Here is a 19,620-nt window from a genome sequence, read left to right as displayed (position 1 = left end):
TGGCTTTATTGTTGATGTATGGTTGTGCTGGTGCCTGTGGATTTTCTCAGTATGGAAAATTGGTATTAGTTGTTGTGTCTGTGTTTTGTGATGTCTAAGGAATTTAGCTTTTGGCCTTTTCTGATTCTGTGGTGAATTCTATCTATGGGTGAACTGTGTTTGTATAATTGTGAAGTTGTTGTATGTGGGTAGATTGATATTTTCGAGAAGGCATATTCTAACGTTTTTGATGACAAGAATGTGTGAAGTTGGATTGCAACCTTCCCACTTCTTTTACATGCATTGACTTACTCAGTATGCACAGCCGATCTTCTTCTCTGGATAGCCGGCTATGTCGGTCTCCAAAAACTTCTTCTCCAAAGAATGATGCTAGTTAAAGGAATATATAAGACTCTCTATTTACTCGTCATATAAGTAGGTACTCGAAGAATATTTTTAGTTCACTGTCGGTATATTTCAACTTTCATAAAGAACAAATTGTCATTTCTCACTTCTTGTAAGTTGCCCATGTCGTCTCACAGTAGACACAATTAAGACACATTTACTACATAGTTGGTTTAACAGCCACAGAAATCATAAACATGTCTTGCCTCTAGCAAGTCTGTATTAAAAGTTACTAAAAGCCTTTTTTCACTCAATTGCTCTTTCGTCACTAACAATAGTCACAGTTACAAAACAGCACAGAATAACTCAGAAGTTCCTTGCTTCTGCCGTGCGCTTTCATTATGACTTCCATGGTCTGACCAACAAGTACTTGTCGGTGCCATTCGACCGCCGTGTCTACAGTCTTCTTACAATAAACTTGGGACCAGCACACACAGACAGGTGGCGCACAGTAGATAGGGTTCCTTTCTCCCCACTCACATCTAAAATATCGTGTGTTCGAGATGGTGGAAGGCCGAGTGGTTCTAGAATTTAAGCCGAAATTCTTGAAGCACTACAATATGATGCCGTCTACGTATGTAATACCAGCATATTATTCTGTATTGTCTGTGTTTCACTATGGTTTCAAATATTTTGTTTTCAACATTAGGAAGATGTTGCCGAGGCTTCCGCTGATTGGTGAGCTGATGGAGAGTCCATACTGTTATGAGTAGAAGTGGCTGTCAAATGTGTTTCGTTCTGTGATTAATTTTAGAATGTTTGTTAGTTCTGTTATGTAAGGTTTGGGAAAGTCTTCTTGTTCCAATTTCTGCTCGATGATGTTGATGGTTTCTGTATTGTGGGGATATTGGTGCAAATAATTGTCATTTCAAATGATGTGAGTTTTGCTATTGTTGCGATGTTGATTTTTTAAAATCTTTTCTGTAAGCTCCTCAGTGTTGTGTATACTGTTGTCTGTGTAAATGTAATATTTCTGTAAATATGTGTGCATTTCTCTGGTTAGGTGATATGTGGGTGCTCTTCTGCAGTTTATGAGTGGGCGTATTGATGTATCCTGCTTGTGGATATTTGTTAGTGTGTTTAGTGTGGGTGCCCTTCAGCTTTTGTATTTTCAGTTTTGTAAATATTTGTGAAGTTTTTTTAGAAAAAAGTTTTTTAGAAAAAATAATATAGAAGTGTCTGTGTTTTGAGACACTGATTAGTTATATTACATTAATCTCTTCTATAAATTTAAGAGGTTATATTTTTGCCCTCCTCCTGTTTATTGCAATCATGGTATTGGTCTTGTCTGATTTTGTGATGAGAAGTCCGTTGCTTCTAATGTTATATATTATTTTTCTGGATTTTTTTGCTTCGTTGTTTCTTTTTATCTGTTTGTAATTTGGTTTTCTTTATTATGCATCTGATTTCCTCTGGTTTTTAACTCTCTTGTTAGCCCTAAATTTAAATAAGAGTAGTTGTTCTTCACTTGTTGTTTTATTATGTGTTCACTTTGTGTTGTTAGATCCACTATTGCCTTGTGTGTAACCTGTGCATTGACAGTGTGTTTAGGTCCTCTTTCTAGTAGGCTTAGTTCTCATTTTGTGAATTGTATGTCAGTAAGAGTGACTGGTCATATATAGAATGTTCGCTTATTGTCTCTAACATTAGCTAGTGTGTTATTTCTATTAATGTGTGTAGTTTTTGTTTTTGTTTTCACCACTCTCTTTCCTTTAGAATTTCTGTGTGGTGTTCAACTCTACTCATGATGTCAATAAATATTTCTCAGATTTTTGTATGATATGCTAGTTCAAGATGAGTTTTTAACAGTTCAAGGGTGAGCGTGTCCTTGGAATGCAGATATTTAATTTCCCGTTTCAACCAACCTACTTCTGCTTTGTATTTGGCACATTGTGCTGCTGGTGACGTACTGTTTACAGTGACATGTATGTACATAGGTAGTACTTTATCAGACAGACAGATTTTTTTTAAATTTTGTATTGAATATGGTCTGATGTAGTTTTTCTGTTGTGTTTCTGAGTTTGTTGCAGAGCTTACTAATGCCCAGCATGGTGCTGAGATAATCATTTTTTAGTCAAAGCTCTTTCCCAATGCATATTTCCTTCCTACTATGTAATAAGGAAATGTAGTTCTGCCTTGAACAATGCAATTTTTCTTGTTTTGCTACCCATACATACTGGAAAATGCCTATAGAACAGACAACCCTGTACAAAAGAAACTTAGGGCAATAAACACTGAACAGACAAAAACAACACTTAAGGTCTACCAATTCCTGAGTCAACACTGCATCTTAATTTATGTTGGGCAAACAAGTAGAAATTTCAACATCAGATATGCTGAACACGGAAGGTTGCTTAAGAGTAACAGCAGTCATTCCACATTTGCAGATCATCTCATGTACGAGAAACACAAACCAGCAGACATAAACAAAGACTTAAACATTCTTAAATGCAGCAGAAGACCTCCACAGAAAGTTATAATAGAAGAAAATTGCCATACAAAAAGCCATAGTGGGAGGAAAAGAAGTGATAAATCGATACACAGCACTAAGCAATGTATCCTTGTTCTCAGCTCTAAAGGAATTATCAAACACACACACACACACACACACACACACACACACACACACACACACACACACACACACATATACATACATCCCAACAGCCTAATGTCACTGGAAAATTAAAAATTTCCACCCACAACAAGATGGCGGAATGAGTGAACATCACACAAACAGTGATACAATGTCACCAAAAAGAGAGATCTACAAAACGTAAGTACACACAATAGTGATCGTAGCAGAAGAAATGAAGTACACATTCACGTAGTGTCTGCTCCTCATCCTCAGTCAACATTTCATAAAGCCTAATCACAGTCAGCATGCATTTCAACAGAATTTTTCGAAAAAAACAGTACTGTAACCTTAAAAACAGTAGTCAAAGAGTAAAATAGAGTATCTTTGTTTACAAGATGATGTAATATAATGACAGTAGTACTATAGAAAAAAATCAATAATGTCATATTAGGCCTAAAGTATGAGAAATTACATAACAGAATATTGATAAACATTTATTAATTGCAGGTGATATACTAGTAGATAATAATTATAACTGTGCTGTAAATACCAGACAGACTTGTGAACACCAATATGTAATAATAAGGTGGATTTTTCTTCATGTTAATATTTATGTCAGTGCTTACAGTAATGTAAATTAGAATTGCAAAAACTGGTAAATGTGTAAATTCTTTTTGTATTGTACTATAGATAATAAATAAAACACACTGAAGATGTACAAACTTCAGTGAGAAATGTGTGTGTAAAACAAGAAAGATTATGTTCGCTCAAGGTAGAACCACTTTTTCTTATTACATAGTAGGAAGCAGATGCGGACAAGGAAAGAGCTCCAACCGCAAAATGATTCTCAGAGTCTGTGTTTTTCAGACCAATTATACAGTATGTAGGTCACATATAGGGATTCTGCTGCCACTCACTTTACACATTTACACAAGTTTTACCGCACTCGGAAAACATTATTAATTTTGTTGCGTATTTAAATAAAACTGTAGGACTATCACTTTAACAGCTCTGATGTTTTGTCTGATTGAATAAATTGGTACATACAATATAAATCTTTTGTCACCTATGTCAGTTATTCATGTAATTCAATCAGTTTTCATTTATTATTATTCGTATATACTTTGAGGTTTGCCGATGACATTGTAATTCTGTCAGAGATGGCAAAGTACTTGGAAGAGCAATTGAACGGAATTGACACTATCTTGAAAGGAGAATGTAAGATTAATATCAACAAAAGCCAAACAAGGATAATGGAACATAGTCTAATCAAATCAGGTGATCCTAAGGGAATTAGATTAGGAAATAGACACGTAAAGTAATAGATAAGTTTTGCCATTTGGACAGCAAAATAACTGATGATGGCCAAAGTAAAGGGGATATAAAATGTTAAGTGGCAATGGCGAGAAAAGCATTTCTGAAGAAGAGATGTTTGTTAAAATCGAGTATAGATTTAAGTGTTCAGAAGTCTTTTCTGAAGATATTTGTCTGGAGTGTAGCAATGTATGGAAATGCAGTTTAGACAAAAACAAAATACAAGCTTTCAAAAAGTGGTGGTACGGAAGAATGTTGAAGATTAGATTGGCCAATCACATAACTAATGAGGAGGTACTGAATGGAATTGGGGAGGCAAGAAATTTGTGGTACAACTTGACCAAAAGAGGAGATCAGTTGATAGGACACATTCTGAGACACCAAGGGATCACTAATTTTGTACTGGAGGGAAGTGTGGGAGGTAAAAATTATAGATAAATGTAGTTAGCAGATTGAGAAACATGTAGGTTGCAGTAGTTATTCAGAAATGAAGAGGCTTGCTCAGGATAGAGTAGCACGGAGAGCGGCATGAAACCAGTCATCGGACTGATGACTACAACAACATTATTCATATATTTCAAAATGTGTTACCTAATAATTCACACTACATGCCAGTGCCTGGTAGTTCGACTGTAGGATCACAGGAAAACTACATACAACATTGCAGTGAAATCTACTTCTGGGTATGAAAGCAGATATGTACCACTCGACATTATGACTATATTGAACCACATGTGTTGTAGAGCTATACATTGCCCAAGTATCAAATCCTAGGTAAGACTGAAATGGCTTTCTAGTCGAGAATTTGGTTAAGAAAACAACCATAGTTTCATTGCAGACATGAGTCTATTTTTGAAACTTTGGAAATATATCTAATGTTACAGGGCATGTTATACATAGACATGTGCTTACAACACATGACATCAATACATGTAGTATCAAAGGGGGAGGAGGGGAGGTAAGACTACTACACAAAGGCTACGATCACTAAGGCATCTACAATGCAGACACACTGTATGGTAATTGCAATGTTGTGCTGCTTGTAAGTAGAATCTTATTATGTGGTAAGGGACAATATCAACTTGCCGTACGGTGTTTATAATATCTCCCATATACCGTTCCATAGGAAAGTAAATCCACTGTAATTTGTTATTGTTTGAAAAGGATAGTTGCTACTTACCAGGTGCTGAGTCACAGAAAGGCACAACAAAAAGGCTGTCGGAAAGTTATCTTTCAGCCAACACGGCCTTTGTCAAAAATAGACAGAAAACACATACACAAACGTAACTCTCGCGCACATATGACTTGCATTTGTGGGGGGAGGGGGGGGGGGGTTTGACGAAGGCCTTGTTGACCGAAAGCTAACTTTCTGACAGTCTTTTTTTCTTGTGCCTTTCTGCGACTCAGCATCTCTGCTTTATGCTGAGTAGCAACTATCTTTTTTTTCATTATATTGTTACATTCCATACTGGATTTTCCATTGTTTGTTATTATTTGATATTTATTTTAGAACGTCAAATAACTGAAGATGGGGAAAATTAGCTACAAAATCATTTTAGTTTCAAGATTTTTGGGCCAAAAACAGTTTGCATTTTTGTAAAGTATTAAGCGACACATATAGCTACAGCACACAGACACAGTATTTCTGCTCTAATGTATGTGTTCATTTAGTATTACACCAGTATCTCTAACTGAGTGACTGAAAGGGATATGTAAATTATTTAGAGCAATGTGTAAATGTGATTCATGCAGGGGTGAATTGATAAGCCATTAATGAGCTATGAGGAATGCTTCCAATTTAATACAGTTCAGTTTAAGTCTTTATTTTGTTGTTCTAGTTATAAACAGCTTTGCTGTATTTGTTATTGAAGTTTATATCTTCATTTTCTGGTGCTCAGACACACTTGAAGATCATCAGTATAGATGTGGTAGTTACAGTGAGAGAGTATGGAATGGGAATCATTCATGTATAGGGGAAACAACAGTGTCTCAGTGTATGGTTCTTAAGGGGGTATTTTCTATGTTTTGTCTTTTTCATTTCCTTTATTATATATTGTTGATGTCCTGGAGGACATCATTCATATCATTTCTTAGCATTGGTGGCCAATGCAAAGTTCGCTCATTTTTTTAAACTCATTATTATCATAAGGTGTTCTGCCTATTGATAGGCATATGTTTATTTATTTATTTATTTATTTATTATCATCCCAATGATCACATTTGTGATATAGGATTTGTCAGGTTGCATTTTAACAACTATATAATATTTTAACAACTATATAATATCTTTACAAAATTTGTATCTGTGCTGAATTCATACTAATCTATCTTATGTTTAATACAATATACAACTAATAAGTGTTTTTATAACATAATTTATTATGCACTGATGTAATTTCATTTGTCACATTAACTTAAACATATATTTTATACAGTTGCGCAGAGATATTCACTTATGCTGTAATAGCATTTGTCAAGCATGTGGTTCTTTAGAACAGTTTAAAATTTATCCTCATTTTCCAGCTCTTTGATATGTTTTGGTAGTGCATTAAAAAGTTTGATGCCTTGATTACATACATGTTTCTGGCTTTGGGTCCTTGTTACAGCTTGTATGTGGAGATCTTTACATTGCCGTGTATCGTAATTATGGAAGTCTGTATTGGTTTTCATTTTGTCCTGATTTCTTTTGATCACCAACAGACATTTCAGAATGTATAATGATGGAATTGTTAAAATTTTCAATGCTTTAAAAAGGGGCCTACAATGTGTTTGAGGTGGGCTGTGGGTCATTATCCGAATAGCACGTTTTTGCAATTTGAAAATCTCATTTAGACGACAATTTGTTTTTCCCCAGAATACTATCCCATAGGATGCAATGGACTGAAAATAGCCAAAATATACTAATCTGGTACAGTCATTACTACAAACTCTTGAAATTATTCTAAGCACAAAACATGCTGAATTTAGTTTTAATGCTAAGTTCACCACATGGTCCTTCCAATTAATCTTCTCATCAATGTGCATACCCAGGAATTTTGCACACTGTACTCTTTCAAGTTGTTTGCCCTCCATGGTGGGATTTAGGTCGTCCTGTTCACTTATTTTTCCATATTGCACATAATTAGTTTTTTTTGCATTCAGTGTTAGCTTGTTAGCACTAAACCATTTTTGTATATCTTGTAGGACGTGGTCCACAGTATTGTGCAATGACTGCTTCATATCACTAACTATTAAACTAGTATCATCAGCAAATAACATGATTCTAGCTTTTCTCTCTGACACCTGAATATCATTAATGTAAATGAGGAACAGCAAGGGGCCTAATACACTTCCTTGAGGTACTCCTACTGTGACCTCCCTTGGATCTGATCTTAGTTTAATTTTTTGAATAATATTTGGTGCTGTAATTTCAACCACCTGCATCCTCTTTTCCAGATAAGACTCAAACCACTTTTTTACCGGTCCTCTGATACCTATAGCTTCAAGCTTTTTCAAAAGTATGCTGTGGTCAACAGTGTCAAAGGCTTTTGACAAATCTAGATTTATCCCAACTACACTATTTCCCTCTTCCAATTTAGTGATTATTTCTTTTGTGTATTCTAGTACAGCTGTTTCGGTACTTCTCCCAGCTTGAAATCCATGCTGATTACTGTTTATCAGATTGTGCATATTAAGATAATGTGTGACTCTATATTTCATTAGTATCTCTAAAACTTTAGAGAAAGTTGGGAGGAGTGAGACAGGTCTGTAGTTTTCTATTTTAAGTTTATCACCCTTTTTCAACAGGGGAATGACTTTAGAAATTTTCAGTTTTTGTGGAAATACGCCCTCAGCCATTGACAAGTTTGCTATGTGCGTCAATGGTTTCGCTATCTGATTAGCTGTTTTCTTTACTAATATTATTGGCACCTCATCTACTCCAGCTGACATCTTGGACTTCAGACTTTTAATCACTTTTAAAACTTCTTTTTCGTTTCTTGGAACTGCCATCATACTGCTGGCTGCCTTGGGTGCTTCCATCTTAATCTGCTCCCCAAGATTCCTGCTTAATGTCTGGGGTACATTTAAAAAGTAATTATTTATATAATTAGGCATGGCATATTTATCTACCATTTTATTCTCCTCATCTTTTAGAATAATTTCCTTGTCTTTGGTAGGTACCCCGGTTTCTTTTCTCACAATTTCCCATGCTATTTTAGTTTTATTTCTGGACTGTTTTATTTCCATATTATTACTTAATAACTTTGCATTTGCAATTACTCTGCGGTATATTTTCCTATACCTCTTTAAATATTCTATAAAATCAATATTTGTACACTCCCTCAACTCTGAATTCAGTTTTTTCATGTTTTCACTTGATTTCTTAATTCCAAGAGTCATCCAAGAACTTGACTTTATGTATCCAGTAGACTTGACTCTGCTCAGTTTCTTTGGAAAACACATCTCAAAGTTCATCATATAAATCGATGCAAATACACTATATGCCTCATCTGTACTTGACTGTTTCAAAACATCTAACCAATTTTCATTTTCTAAGATACTTATGAACTGATGACAGCTGTCCACAGAGAAGTTTCTTTTGTAAATATTATTTACACCTTTATCTTCCTTTGACCTTAAAGGGATTTCAATGGTGAGAGCATTGTGGTCAGACAATCCTAAATCTATGTTTGTTACCTCTATGTCAGTTTCTGACATATTTGAGAAAATGTTATCTATGAGGCTATTGGAGGTGTTTGTTATTCTAGTTGAATTGTTTATGTGTGGTGACATGTTGAAACTCTTTAATATGTCCAAAAATTGCCTTTTTTGTTGACTTTCAACTAGAAGATTAATATTGAAATCACCACAAAGAATAATCACAGTTTCTTTTTTGTAAATAGTATTTAGCAACAATTCTAATTTATCAAAAAAGACTTCTATGTTTCCACATGGTGACCTATACACTGTTATGACTATGACTTTTTTCATCAGGACATATAGCTGGACAGCACCTGCTTCAAAAAACTTTTCAATACTTAAGTTCTCTGCTTCACATCTCTTTTTAAATTCTAACTCTTGTCTAAGGTAAATACCGACTCCACCACCTTTTGCAATTTTCCTACTATAATTATTTGCCAGTTTAAATGGATTAATATGAATACTACTAATTTCTTGGTCCTTACACCAATGTTCTGTAATACACAAGACATCAGGTTGGGTGTTACTGCTATTTCAAGTTCACAATATTTGTTCTTGAGGCACTGCACATTTAGAGTCATAATCTTCAGAACAGGGGAGTGAGCACTGGTGGTATTTCTCCTTTCGTTTAACACTGTTATCTTGGAGTTTTCATTATGGCTGGATACCAAAAATCCTGTTGTACCACAGGTTTCTTGTTTCTGTTGCTTTTCCTACTTGAAGTTGATGATGCTGATTGATTGTTTATACTAGCTGTGGCAGCTGATGACATTTTAATATTTACAATAGCAGATGATGATGTTTGTAGTGCTTCAGCAAATGTTGCTCTTGTTAAGGTTTTCTTTTCTTCTGCTTCTGTCCTCATTTGGAGTGGGATTTTAGGGAACTTTTCTACTGTTATGCGGCTTATTTCTTCTAGTATCTTTTCACCCATCATCTTTTTTCCATAATAGTTCCTGTGCTGTCCATGCCTCATGAAATGATTTCTCACTGAGCTGTATGCATCCACAAAAGTTGCACACTTAAAAGCACAGCAGATCTTCCTGAATTTATTATTTGTTGACTTCATTTCTTTGTTTACACATGATTCCTCGATTAGATCATGTCTATGTGGCACACTTACAACGAGAACCTTTAAATTTAGATCTGACAGCTTTTTTAGAGCTGTTTGAAGTGCCCTTGTCGCTAGTTGGCTTTCATTTCTGTATATGTCATTTGCTCCACCTATTAGCACACAGCATGTTCCAGTCTTAACTAAGTTTTCACAATTATTTACTATTTCATTAAGGGGAGCACCAGGTTTGACAATGGCTGTTACTCTGAATTGCGACTGCCGATCATTTATTATTTGTGCCACACCCTTTGCATGACTATCACCTAATACACAGACTTGATATTTGATGTTGCCAAGCATATAATTAATATGCTGGAATTAACAATGGTGAAAGGTTAGCTTAAGTACAGAAGGATCATTATAGTAGACTATTGTTGGTTCATATCCATTTCCATGTCGTCATGTCGTCTGCCACTCTGACAAGGGCCCCCTTACATTGTTTGCAGATGACACTGTAATTTACCGTCTAGTAAAATCATCAGACAATCAATTCCAATTACATAATGATCTAGAGAGAATTTCTGTATGGTGCAAAAAGTGGCAATAGGCACTAATCATAGAAAAGTGCGAGGTCATCCACATGGATACTAAAAGAAATCTGATAAATTTTGGGTATACGATAAATCACACAAATCTAAGGTCTGTCAATTCGACTAAATACCTAGGCATTACAATTACGAGCAATTTAAATTGTATAGACCACATAGATAATATTGTGAGGAAGGTGAAACAATAATTGCGCTTTGTTGGCAGAACACTCAGAAGATGGGACAAACCCACTAAAGAGACAGCCTACATTACACTTGTCCATCCTCTGCTGGAATATTGCTGCACAGTACACACTGGACTCGCATTCGGGAGGACGACGGTTCAATCCCGCGTCCGGCCATCCTGATTTAGGTTTTCCGTGATTTCCTTAAATCGCTCCAGGCAAATGCCGGGATGGTACCTTTCAAAGGGCACGGCCGACTTCCTTCCCCATCCTTCCCTAATCCGATGAGACCGATGACCTCGCTGTCTGGTCTCCTCCCCCAAAACAGCCCAACCCCTCATATATCACATCCCATCACATCGCTGCACAGTATCGGATCCTTACCAGGTAGGATTGACGGAGGACACCGAAAAAGTGCAAAGAAGGGCAGCTCGTTCCATGTTATCGCACAATAGGGGTGAGAGTGTCACTGATATGATACACGAGTTGGGGTGGCAGTCACTGAAACAAAGATGATTTTCTTTGCGGCAAGATCTGCACTCCTGGAAATTGAAATAAGAACACCGTGAATTCATTGTCCCAGGAAGGGGAAACTTTATTAACACATTCCTGGGGTCAGATACATCACATGATCACACTGACAGAACCACAGGCGCATAGACACAGGCAACAGAGCATGCACAATGTCGGCACTAGTACAGTGTATATCCACCTTTCGCAGCAATGCAGGCTGCTATTCTCCCATGGAGACGATCGTAGAGATGCTGGATGTAGTCCTGTGGAAAGGCTTGCCATGCCATTTCCACCTGGCGCCTCAGTTGGACCAGCGTTTGTGCTGGACGTGCAGACCGCATGAGACGACGCTTCATCCAGTCCCAAACATGCTCAATGGGAGACAGATCCGGAGATCTTGCTGGCCAGGGTAGTTGACTTACACCTTCTAGAGCACGTTGGGTGGCACGGGATACATGCGGACGTGCATTGTCCTGTTGGAACAACAAGTTCCCTTGCCGGTCTAGGAATGGTAGAACGATGGGTTCGATGACGGTTTGGATGTACCGTGCACTATTCAGTGTCCCCTCGACGATCACCAGTGGTGTACGGCCAGTGTAGGAGATCGCTCCCCACACCATGATGCCGGGTGTTGGCCCTGTGTGCCTCGGTCGTATGCAGTCCTGATTGTGGCGCTCACCTGCACGGTGCCAAACACGCATACGACCATCATTGGCACCAAGGCAGAAGCGACTCTCATCGCTGAAGACGACACGTCTCCATTCGTCCCTCCATTCACGCCTGTCGCGACACCACTGGAGGCGGGCTGCACGATGTTGGGGCGTGAGCGGAAGACGGCCTAACGGTGTGCGGGACCGTAGCCCAGCTTCATGGAGACGGTTGCGAATGGTCCTCGCCGATACCCCAGGAGCAACAGTGTCCCTAATTTGCTGGGAAGTGGCGGTGCGGTCCCCTACGGCACTGCGTAGGATCCTACGGTCTTGGCGTGCATCCGTGCGTCGCTGCGGTCCAGTCCCAGGTCGACGGGCACGTGCACCTTCCGCCGACCACTGGCGACAACATCGATGTACTGTGGAGACCTCCCGCCCCACGTGTTGAGCAATTCGGCGGTACGTCCACCCGGCCTCCCGCATGCCCACTATACGCCCTCGCTCAAAGTCCGTCAACTGCACATACGGTTCACGTCCACGCTGTCGCGGCATGCTACCAGTGTTAAAGACTGCGATGGAGCTCCGTATGCCACGGCAAACTGGCTGACACTGACGGCGGCGGTGCACAAATGCTGCGCAGCTAGCGCCATTCGACGGCCAACACCGCGGTTCCTGGTGTGTCCGCTGTGCCGTGCGTGTGATCATTGCTTGTACAGCCCTCTCACAGTGTCCGGAGCAAGTATGGTGGGTCTGACACACCGGTGTCAATGTGTTCTTTTTTCCATTTCCAGGAGTGTATTTAGGAAATTTCAATCACCAACTTTCTCTTTCTAATGCGAAAATATTTTGTTGACACCCAGCTACATTGGGAGAAATGATCATCATAATAAAATAAGAGAAATCAAAGCTCTAACGGAAAGATTTATGTGTTCCTTTTTCCCACGCTCCATTCGAGAGTGGAATGGTAGAGATGTAGTATGAAAATGGTTCGATGAACCCTCTGCCAGACACTTAAGTGTGAATTGCAGAGTAACCATATAGATGTAGATGTAGACTATGATGTTTCCAAAAACCTGATGGATGAGTGCCAAATAGTTCATTCATTTTTCAGTTTTTAGTTAACTGGTACTTCACTAAGTGTGTGAATGCTTATGATGATAATAGGAAAAAAACTTCGAACTTTAATTTGAGGAACAGGTGGTTGTTACTTTCTTTTTGTGAAATGGGTTTATTAGAGCTTACTTGAAAATGGATTAAAATATTCATGTCTTAAGAGAATGTTTCAAAATACTTATTATAGTGCAGAGCACTTCACTGATGTCATGTAAGATCACTTGAATTATAATATCATCTTACCCTCCCACAACAGATCTTATAATATTACTGTTATTATAAATTAGTATAAAACTTTTAAATCACATCTGCTGGTGACAAAGTGTCTGACATGGTAAACTTGTGCATAGAAAAATTTTACGTGCTTAATAATGAATTTGTGTTCTGCCATCCAGTATCAGATTCCCATCAGACCACTGAGACTGTTGACCAACTGTATTGTTTAGAGGCCAGTGACCAATCTCAAAATTATGCAGTTCGCATAATTACATTGCCCGGCTACTGATAGAAAAGATTGGTAAAAGAGTTCTCAGGAATGCTGAAATAAAAGTTTGATAAAGTAAATGCTGATTGAACACTAGTAGCGTTCAACTGTGGCCACAAAACAATTCAACAACAACTCTCCTTTGCTGCAGCTTGAAAAAGTTCTAAAATGCAACATAGTAAATTGAGATGTGGCATTAGTGGAAGAGGAAAGTAGGTTTCTTGATTCAAACATGACTCTTATCCTTAAATTAACATCATTATTTAACAAAAGGTTACAGATATGAGATCAACACTTACATTTTATGAGACAGCAATGAAAAACAAATGGGGGGGGGGGGGGGGCACAGCTTCCGCTTTTATAGTCAAAACAAATTATGGCGACTGCCTTACAACTTGCTTTGCAGAGCATTTTTTATCAAGTTTCAATATATAAACATTTCTTTATATGAACAGTAAAAAATACAGTTTTTATATTAAATTATAACCTTTTCTCTTTAATTTACGGATTTATTTACACAGAAAAAATTTATTCTTAATGTCTTTTACCATTAATTAAATGTTTGAGACATGTTTTATTAATTATTCAGAAAGAAACATTTCAATCTGCCCAAAATTCATGAGTTTTTAATTGTTTGAGCTGTGACAAATTTTACTTCGCAGCTGTGTTTTAATTTGAATTGATGGCAGAATTCATGACATCATTTCTGCATGGATTGGTTAAACTATGTGATGCGGAAAAATGGGTGTCTGTTGCAGTATCCAAAATGCTATATTGCATGACACTCAATGTTAGCTTCATGAACACTTCAAAAATCAGGCTGTATAATTAATTTTAAGATAAATGAGTAACACAGAAACAGTTGTTTGTGTTTTAACTGTATGAACTAGGCCTATATGAATAATGTGTGTTAGTTGACTGCATAGTACTGCTGATATACCCTCAAAAAATTATAAGTTATTATTATGTTACAGAGAATATACTGGAGGTCCTAAATACGAAAATAAAACACGTGCTGATGGCAAGGTAGTAATAATTACCGGTGCTAATACAGGAATTGGAAAGGAGACAGCTCGAGAACTTGCACTCCGAGGAGCCACTGTTGTCATGGCATGTCGTGACATTCAAAAGTGTGAAAAGGTAATGTCATAAGTCCTGACATTGTATTAGTCTTATTATATATTAGTCATAATATGTACAAGTTAAACTTGAAGTACTTATAGAAGTATTTTTAAAAATGTCTGAACAAATTACATTTGTTGTATTGTATGTCTGTTACAGTCAAGACACGAAATTGTTCTGGAAAGCAAGAATAAATATGTATATTGCAGAACATGTGACTTGGCATCGTTAGCATCTATTCGAAAATTCTGTGAAAGATTTAAAAATGGTGAGCTAAAACAACTCCATAAAATAAATGATTTATTGCTTAATATAGCATGACAGTTTTAGTTTCATACATTTAATAAGCACTCTTGATTTGATAAAATATGCTAATCCCAGAAACTTTCCTCGTGAAATTTACAAGTTTGTTAATTGTATCACTTGCAGCTACAATAGCACTAGGCATGCAGAGGAGTACCATAGGGCATTTAAAGCATTTGATTTGATTTATTTATTCATAAAGGGATCATTTCACAATGATATAGATTTATGAGCATAATACAATGAAAATAAATGGCTCAAAATATTCATACACATAGAATGTATAAATATGTTTTTATGAGTATAGGATAGGTGGTCAGCAGTGGCCTTGTTGAAGGAACCACCCTGGCACATGTCTGAAATAATTTAGAAAAGCATGGAAAACCTAAATCAGGATGGCCGGAGAGAGGATATTCCACCCCGCTGAATATGTTCTGTGATTTACACTGTGTCGCTGCACATCCTAAGGACACCTGCTGGTGACTGTTGAACAGCAAATATGCTGCTATACCCCTTGCACTCCCTCCAGGCTGTTCAGAAAACGTTCTCCAGCCCTGTAAAATGTGATTTATTCATCTCGTTACATGTTGTTGTTGTGGTCTTCAGTCCTGAGAGTTGTTTGATGCAGCTCTCGATGCTACTCTATCCTGTGCAAACTCCTTCATCTCCCAGTACCTACTACAACCTACATCCTTCTGAATCTGCTTAGTGTATTCATCTCTTGGTCTCCCTCTATGATTTTTACCCTCCACGCTGCCCTCCAATGCTAAATTTGTGATCCCTTGATGCCTCAGAACATGTCCTACCAACCGATCCCTTCTTCTAGTCAAGTTGGGCCACAAACTTCTCTTCTCCCCAATCCTATTCAATACCTCCTCATTAGTTACGTGATCTACCCACCTAATCTTCAACATTCTTCTGTAGCACCACATTTCGAAAGCTTCTATTCTCTTCTTGTCCAAACTATTTATTGTCCAGGTTTCACTTCCATACATGGCTACGCTCCATAAAAATACTTTCAGAAACGACTTCCTGACACTTAAATCTATACTCGGTGTTAACAAAGTTCTCTTTTTCAGAAACGCTTTCCTTGCCATAGCCAGTCTACATTTTATATCCTCTCTACTTTAACCATCATCAGTTATTTTGCTCCCCAAACAACAAAACTCCTTTACTACTTTAAATGTCTCATTTCCTAATCTAATTCCCTCAGCATCACCCGACTTAATTCGACTACATTCCATTATCCTCGTTTTACTTTTGTTGATGTTCATCTTATATCCTCCTTTCAAGACACTGTCTCTTCCATTTAACTGCTCTTCCAAGTCCTTTGCTGTATCTGACAGAATTACAATGTCATAGGCAGACCTCAAAGTTTTTATTTCTTCTCCCTGGATTTTAATACCTACGCTAAATTTTTCTTTTGTTTCCTCTACTGCTTGCTCAATATACAGATTGAATAACATCGGGGAGAGGCTACAACCCTGTCTCACTCCATTCCCAACCACTGCTTCCCTTTCATGTCCCTTGACTCTTATAACTGCCATCTGATTTCTGTACCAATTGTAAATAGCCTTTCGCTCCCTGTATTTTACCCCTGCCACCTTTAGAATTTGAAAGAGAGTATTCCAGTCAACATTGTCAAAAGCTTTCTCTAAGTCTACAAAAACTAGAAACGTAGGTTTACCTTTCCTTAACCTTTCCTCTAAGATAAGTCGTAAGGTCAGTATTGCCTCACGTGTTCCAACATTTCTACAGAATCCAAACTGATCTTCCCCGAGGTCGGCTTCTACCAGTTTTTCCATTCGTCTGTAAATAATTCGCGTTAGTATTTTGCAGCTGTGGCTTATTAAACTGATAGTTCGGTAATTTTCACATCTGTCAACACCTGCTTTCTTTGGGATTGGAATTATTATATTCTTCTTGAAGCCTGAGAGTATTTCGCCTGTCTCACACATCTTGTTTCCCAGATGGTAGAGTTTTGTCAGGACTTGCTCTCCCAAGGCCGTCAGTAGTTCTAATGGAATGTTGTCTACTCCCGGGGCCTTGTTTCGACTCAGGTCTTTCAGTGCTCTGTCAAACTCTTCACGCAGTATTGTATCTCCCATTTCATCTTGATTACATCCTCTTCCATTTGCATAATATTGTCATCAAGTTCATCACCCTTGTATAGACCCTCTATATACTCCTTCCACCTTTCTGCTTTCCCTTCTTTGCTTAGAACTGGGTTTCCATCTGATCTCTTGATATTCATACAAGTGGCTCTCTTTTCTCCAAAGGTCTCTTTAATTTTTCTGTCGGCTGTATCTATCTTACCCCTAGTGAGATAAGCCTCTACATCCTTACATTTTTCCTCTAGCCGTGCCTGCTTAGCCATTTTGCACTTCCTGTCGATCTCATTTTTGAGACGTTTGTATTCCTTTTTGCCTGCTTCATTTACTGCATTTTTATATTTTCTCCTTTCATCAATTAAATTCAATATTTCTTCTGTTACCCAAGGATTTCTACTAGCCCTCGTCTTTTTACCTACTTGATCCTCTGCTGCCTTCACTACTTCATCCCTCAGAGCTACCCATTCGTCTTCTACTGTATTTCTTTCCCCCATTCCTGTCAATTGCTCCCTTTTGCTCTCCCTGAAACTCTGTACAACCTCTGGTTCTTTCAGTTTATCCAGGTCCCATCTCCTTAAATTCCCACCTTTTTGCAATTTCTTCAGTTTTAATCTACAGTTCATAACCAATAGATTGTGGTCAGAGTCCACATCTGCCCCTGGAAATGTTCTACAATTTAAAACCTGCTTCCTGAATCTCTGTCTTACCATTATATAATCTATCTGATCCCGTTTAGTATCTCCAGGAGTCTTCCATATATACAACCTTCTTTTATGATTCTTGAACCAAGTGTTTGCTCCGTGCAAAATTCTACCAGACGGCTTCCTCTTTCATTTCTTAGCCCCTATCCATATTCACCTACTATGTTTCCTTCTCTACCTTTTCCTACTGTCGAATTCCAGTCACCCATGACTATTAAATTTTCGTCTCCCTTCACTACCTGAATAATTTCTTTTATCTCATCATACATTTCTTCAATTTCTTCGTCATCTGCAGAGCTAGTTGGCATATAAACTTGTACTACTGTAGTAGGCATGGGCTTCGTGTCTATCTTGGCCACTATAATACGTTCACTGTGCTGTTTGTAGTAGCTTACCCGCACTCCTATTTTTTTATTGATTATTAAACCTACTCCTGCATTACCCCTATTTGATTTTGTATTTATAACCCTGTATTCACCTGACCAGAAGTCTTGTTCCTCCTGCCACCGAACTTCATTAATTCCCACTATATCTAACTGTAACCCATCCATTTCCCTTTTTAAATTTTCTAACCTACCTGCCCGATTAAGGGATCTGACATTCCATGCTCCGATCCGTAGAACGCCCGTTTTCTTTCTCCTGATAATGACGTCCTCCTGAGTAGTCCCCGCCCGGAGATCCGAATGGGGGACTATTTTCCTCCGGAATATTTTACCCAAGAAGACGCCATCATCATTTAACCATACAGTAAAGCTGCATGCCCTCGGGAAAAATTATGGCTGTAGTTTCCCCTTGCTTTCAGCCGTTCACAATACCACAACAGCAAGGCTGTTTTGGTTAGTGTTACAAGGCCAGATCAGTCAATCATCCAGACTGCTGCCCCTGCAACTACTGAAAAGGCTGCTGCCCCTCTTCAGGAACCACACGTTTGCCTGGCCTCTCAACAGATACCCCTCCGTTGTGGTTGCACCTACGGTACAGCTATCTGTATCGTTGAGGCACGCAAGCCTCCCCACCAACGGCAAGGTCCGTGGTTCATGGGAGGAGGCTTGTTACATACAGTTTTCAAATCACTTTATCTGATGTATAGTAGATATATCAGGTTTTACAGTAATATTTTAGGAGAAATACAAATGTTTACATTATTTTATATACATTTCTGAGATACAAGTACAATTATAGATTTCAGTTCACAAAAAGTTGTAATTCCCTTGTTCACACTTTGAAACTAGGCTCAGTTATTTCTTCATTAGAATTATTGCTCTTTTCCATGAGAAGAGTAAAGAGTAATCATTTTAGCTAATGAACCTCCATGTTAAATATGTAGCTGTCTTTTACTTTATTGTAAATTTTTACACCTTTTGCTCTGGTGGTTAAAATTATCTCTGTGGTGAGTTTTGGTGGAAAAGGTCAAGTATATGTTGATTTTTGTGTAAGAAAATCAACACGTTATGTGTGTTAAGGGAGAGAATGGATAGTATTTTTAAATTTTTTAAGAGTAGTCAACAGGATTCCATTTGTTTGGCAACACACATATTCCTAATTATTTTCTGTTGTAATGCTAGGAACCCTGCAACACTTGCTGAATTCCCCCAGAAGATTATGGCATAACAAATAACAGTCTCAAATTATGCGTGATAGACTGTCCTTCTGGCATCTCTGTTTGTGGTGCCTGGCAAAATACACGTTACAAATGCTAGGCTATTCAGGTTATTTACTAAACAGGCAGTGTATACATTCCCCTTTATATTTTTATCAAGATTTAGGCCTAAGAACATTACATGGTTTGCTTCTGTGAAATATTGATCATTGTAAGTTAGTTTTATTTTACTTATGGTTTA

General features: G+C 37.8%; 1 protein-coding gene across 1 annotated transcript in view; it reads left to right on the top strand.

The window, feature by feature from the left end:
- LOC126468626 (retinol dehydrogenase 13-like) overlaps positions 1-19,620 on the top strand; it is a 90,802-nt gene that overhangs the window by 41,389 nt on the left and 29,793 nt on the right. The window contains exons 2-3 of the mRNA XM_050096564.1: positions 14,517-14,682; positions 14,824-14,932. Of these exons, the coding sequence (XP_049952521.1) occupies positions 14,517-14,682; positions 14,824-14,932 (275 nt within the window). The remainder of the gene's footprint in view (positions 1-14,516; positions 14,683-14,823; positions 14,933-19,620) is intronic.

Source organism: Schistocerca serialis, chromosome 1 (assembly GCF_023864345.2).
Source record: "Schistocerca serialis cubense isolate TAMUIC-IGC-003099 chromosome 1, iqSchSeri2.2, whole genome shotgun sequence".
In the NCBI taxonomy this organism is placed as follows: domain Eukaryota; kingdom Metazoa; phylum Arthropoda; class Insecta; order Orthoptera; family Acrididae; genus Schistocerca; species Schistocerca serialis.
Note: the sequence above shows the minus strand (reverse complement) of the source record. Positions and strands in the feature narration are given on the sequence as shown.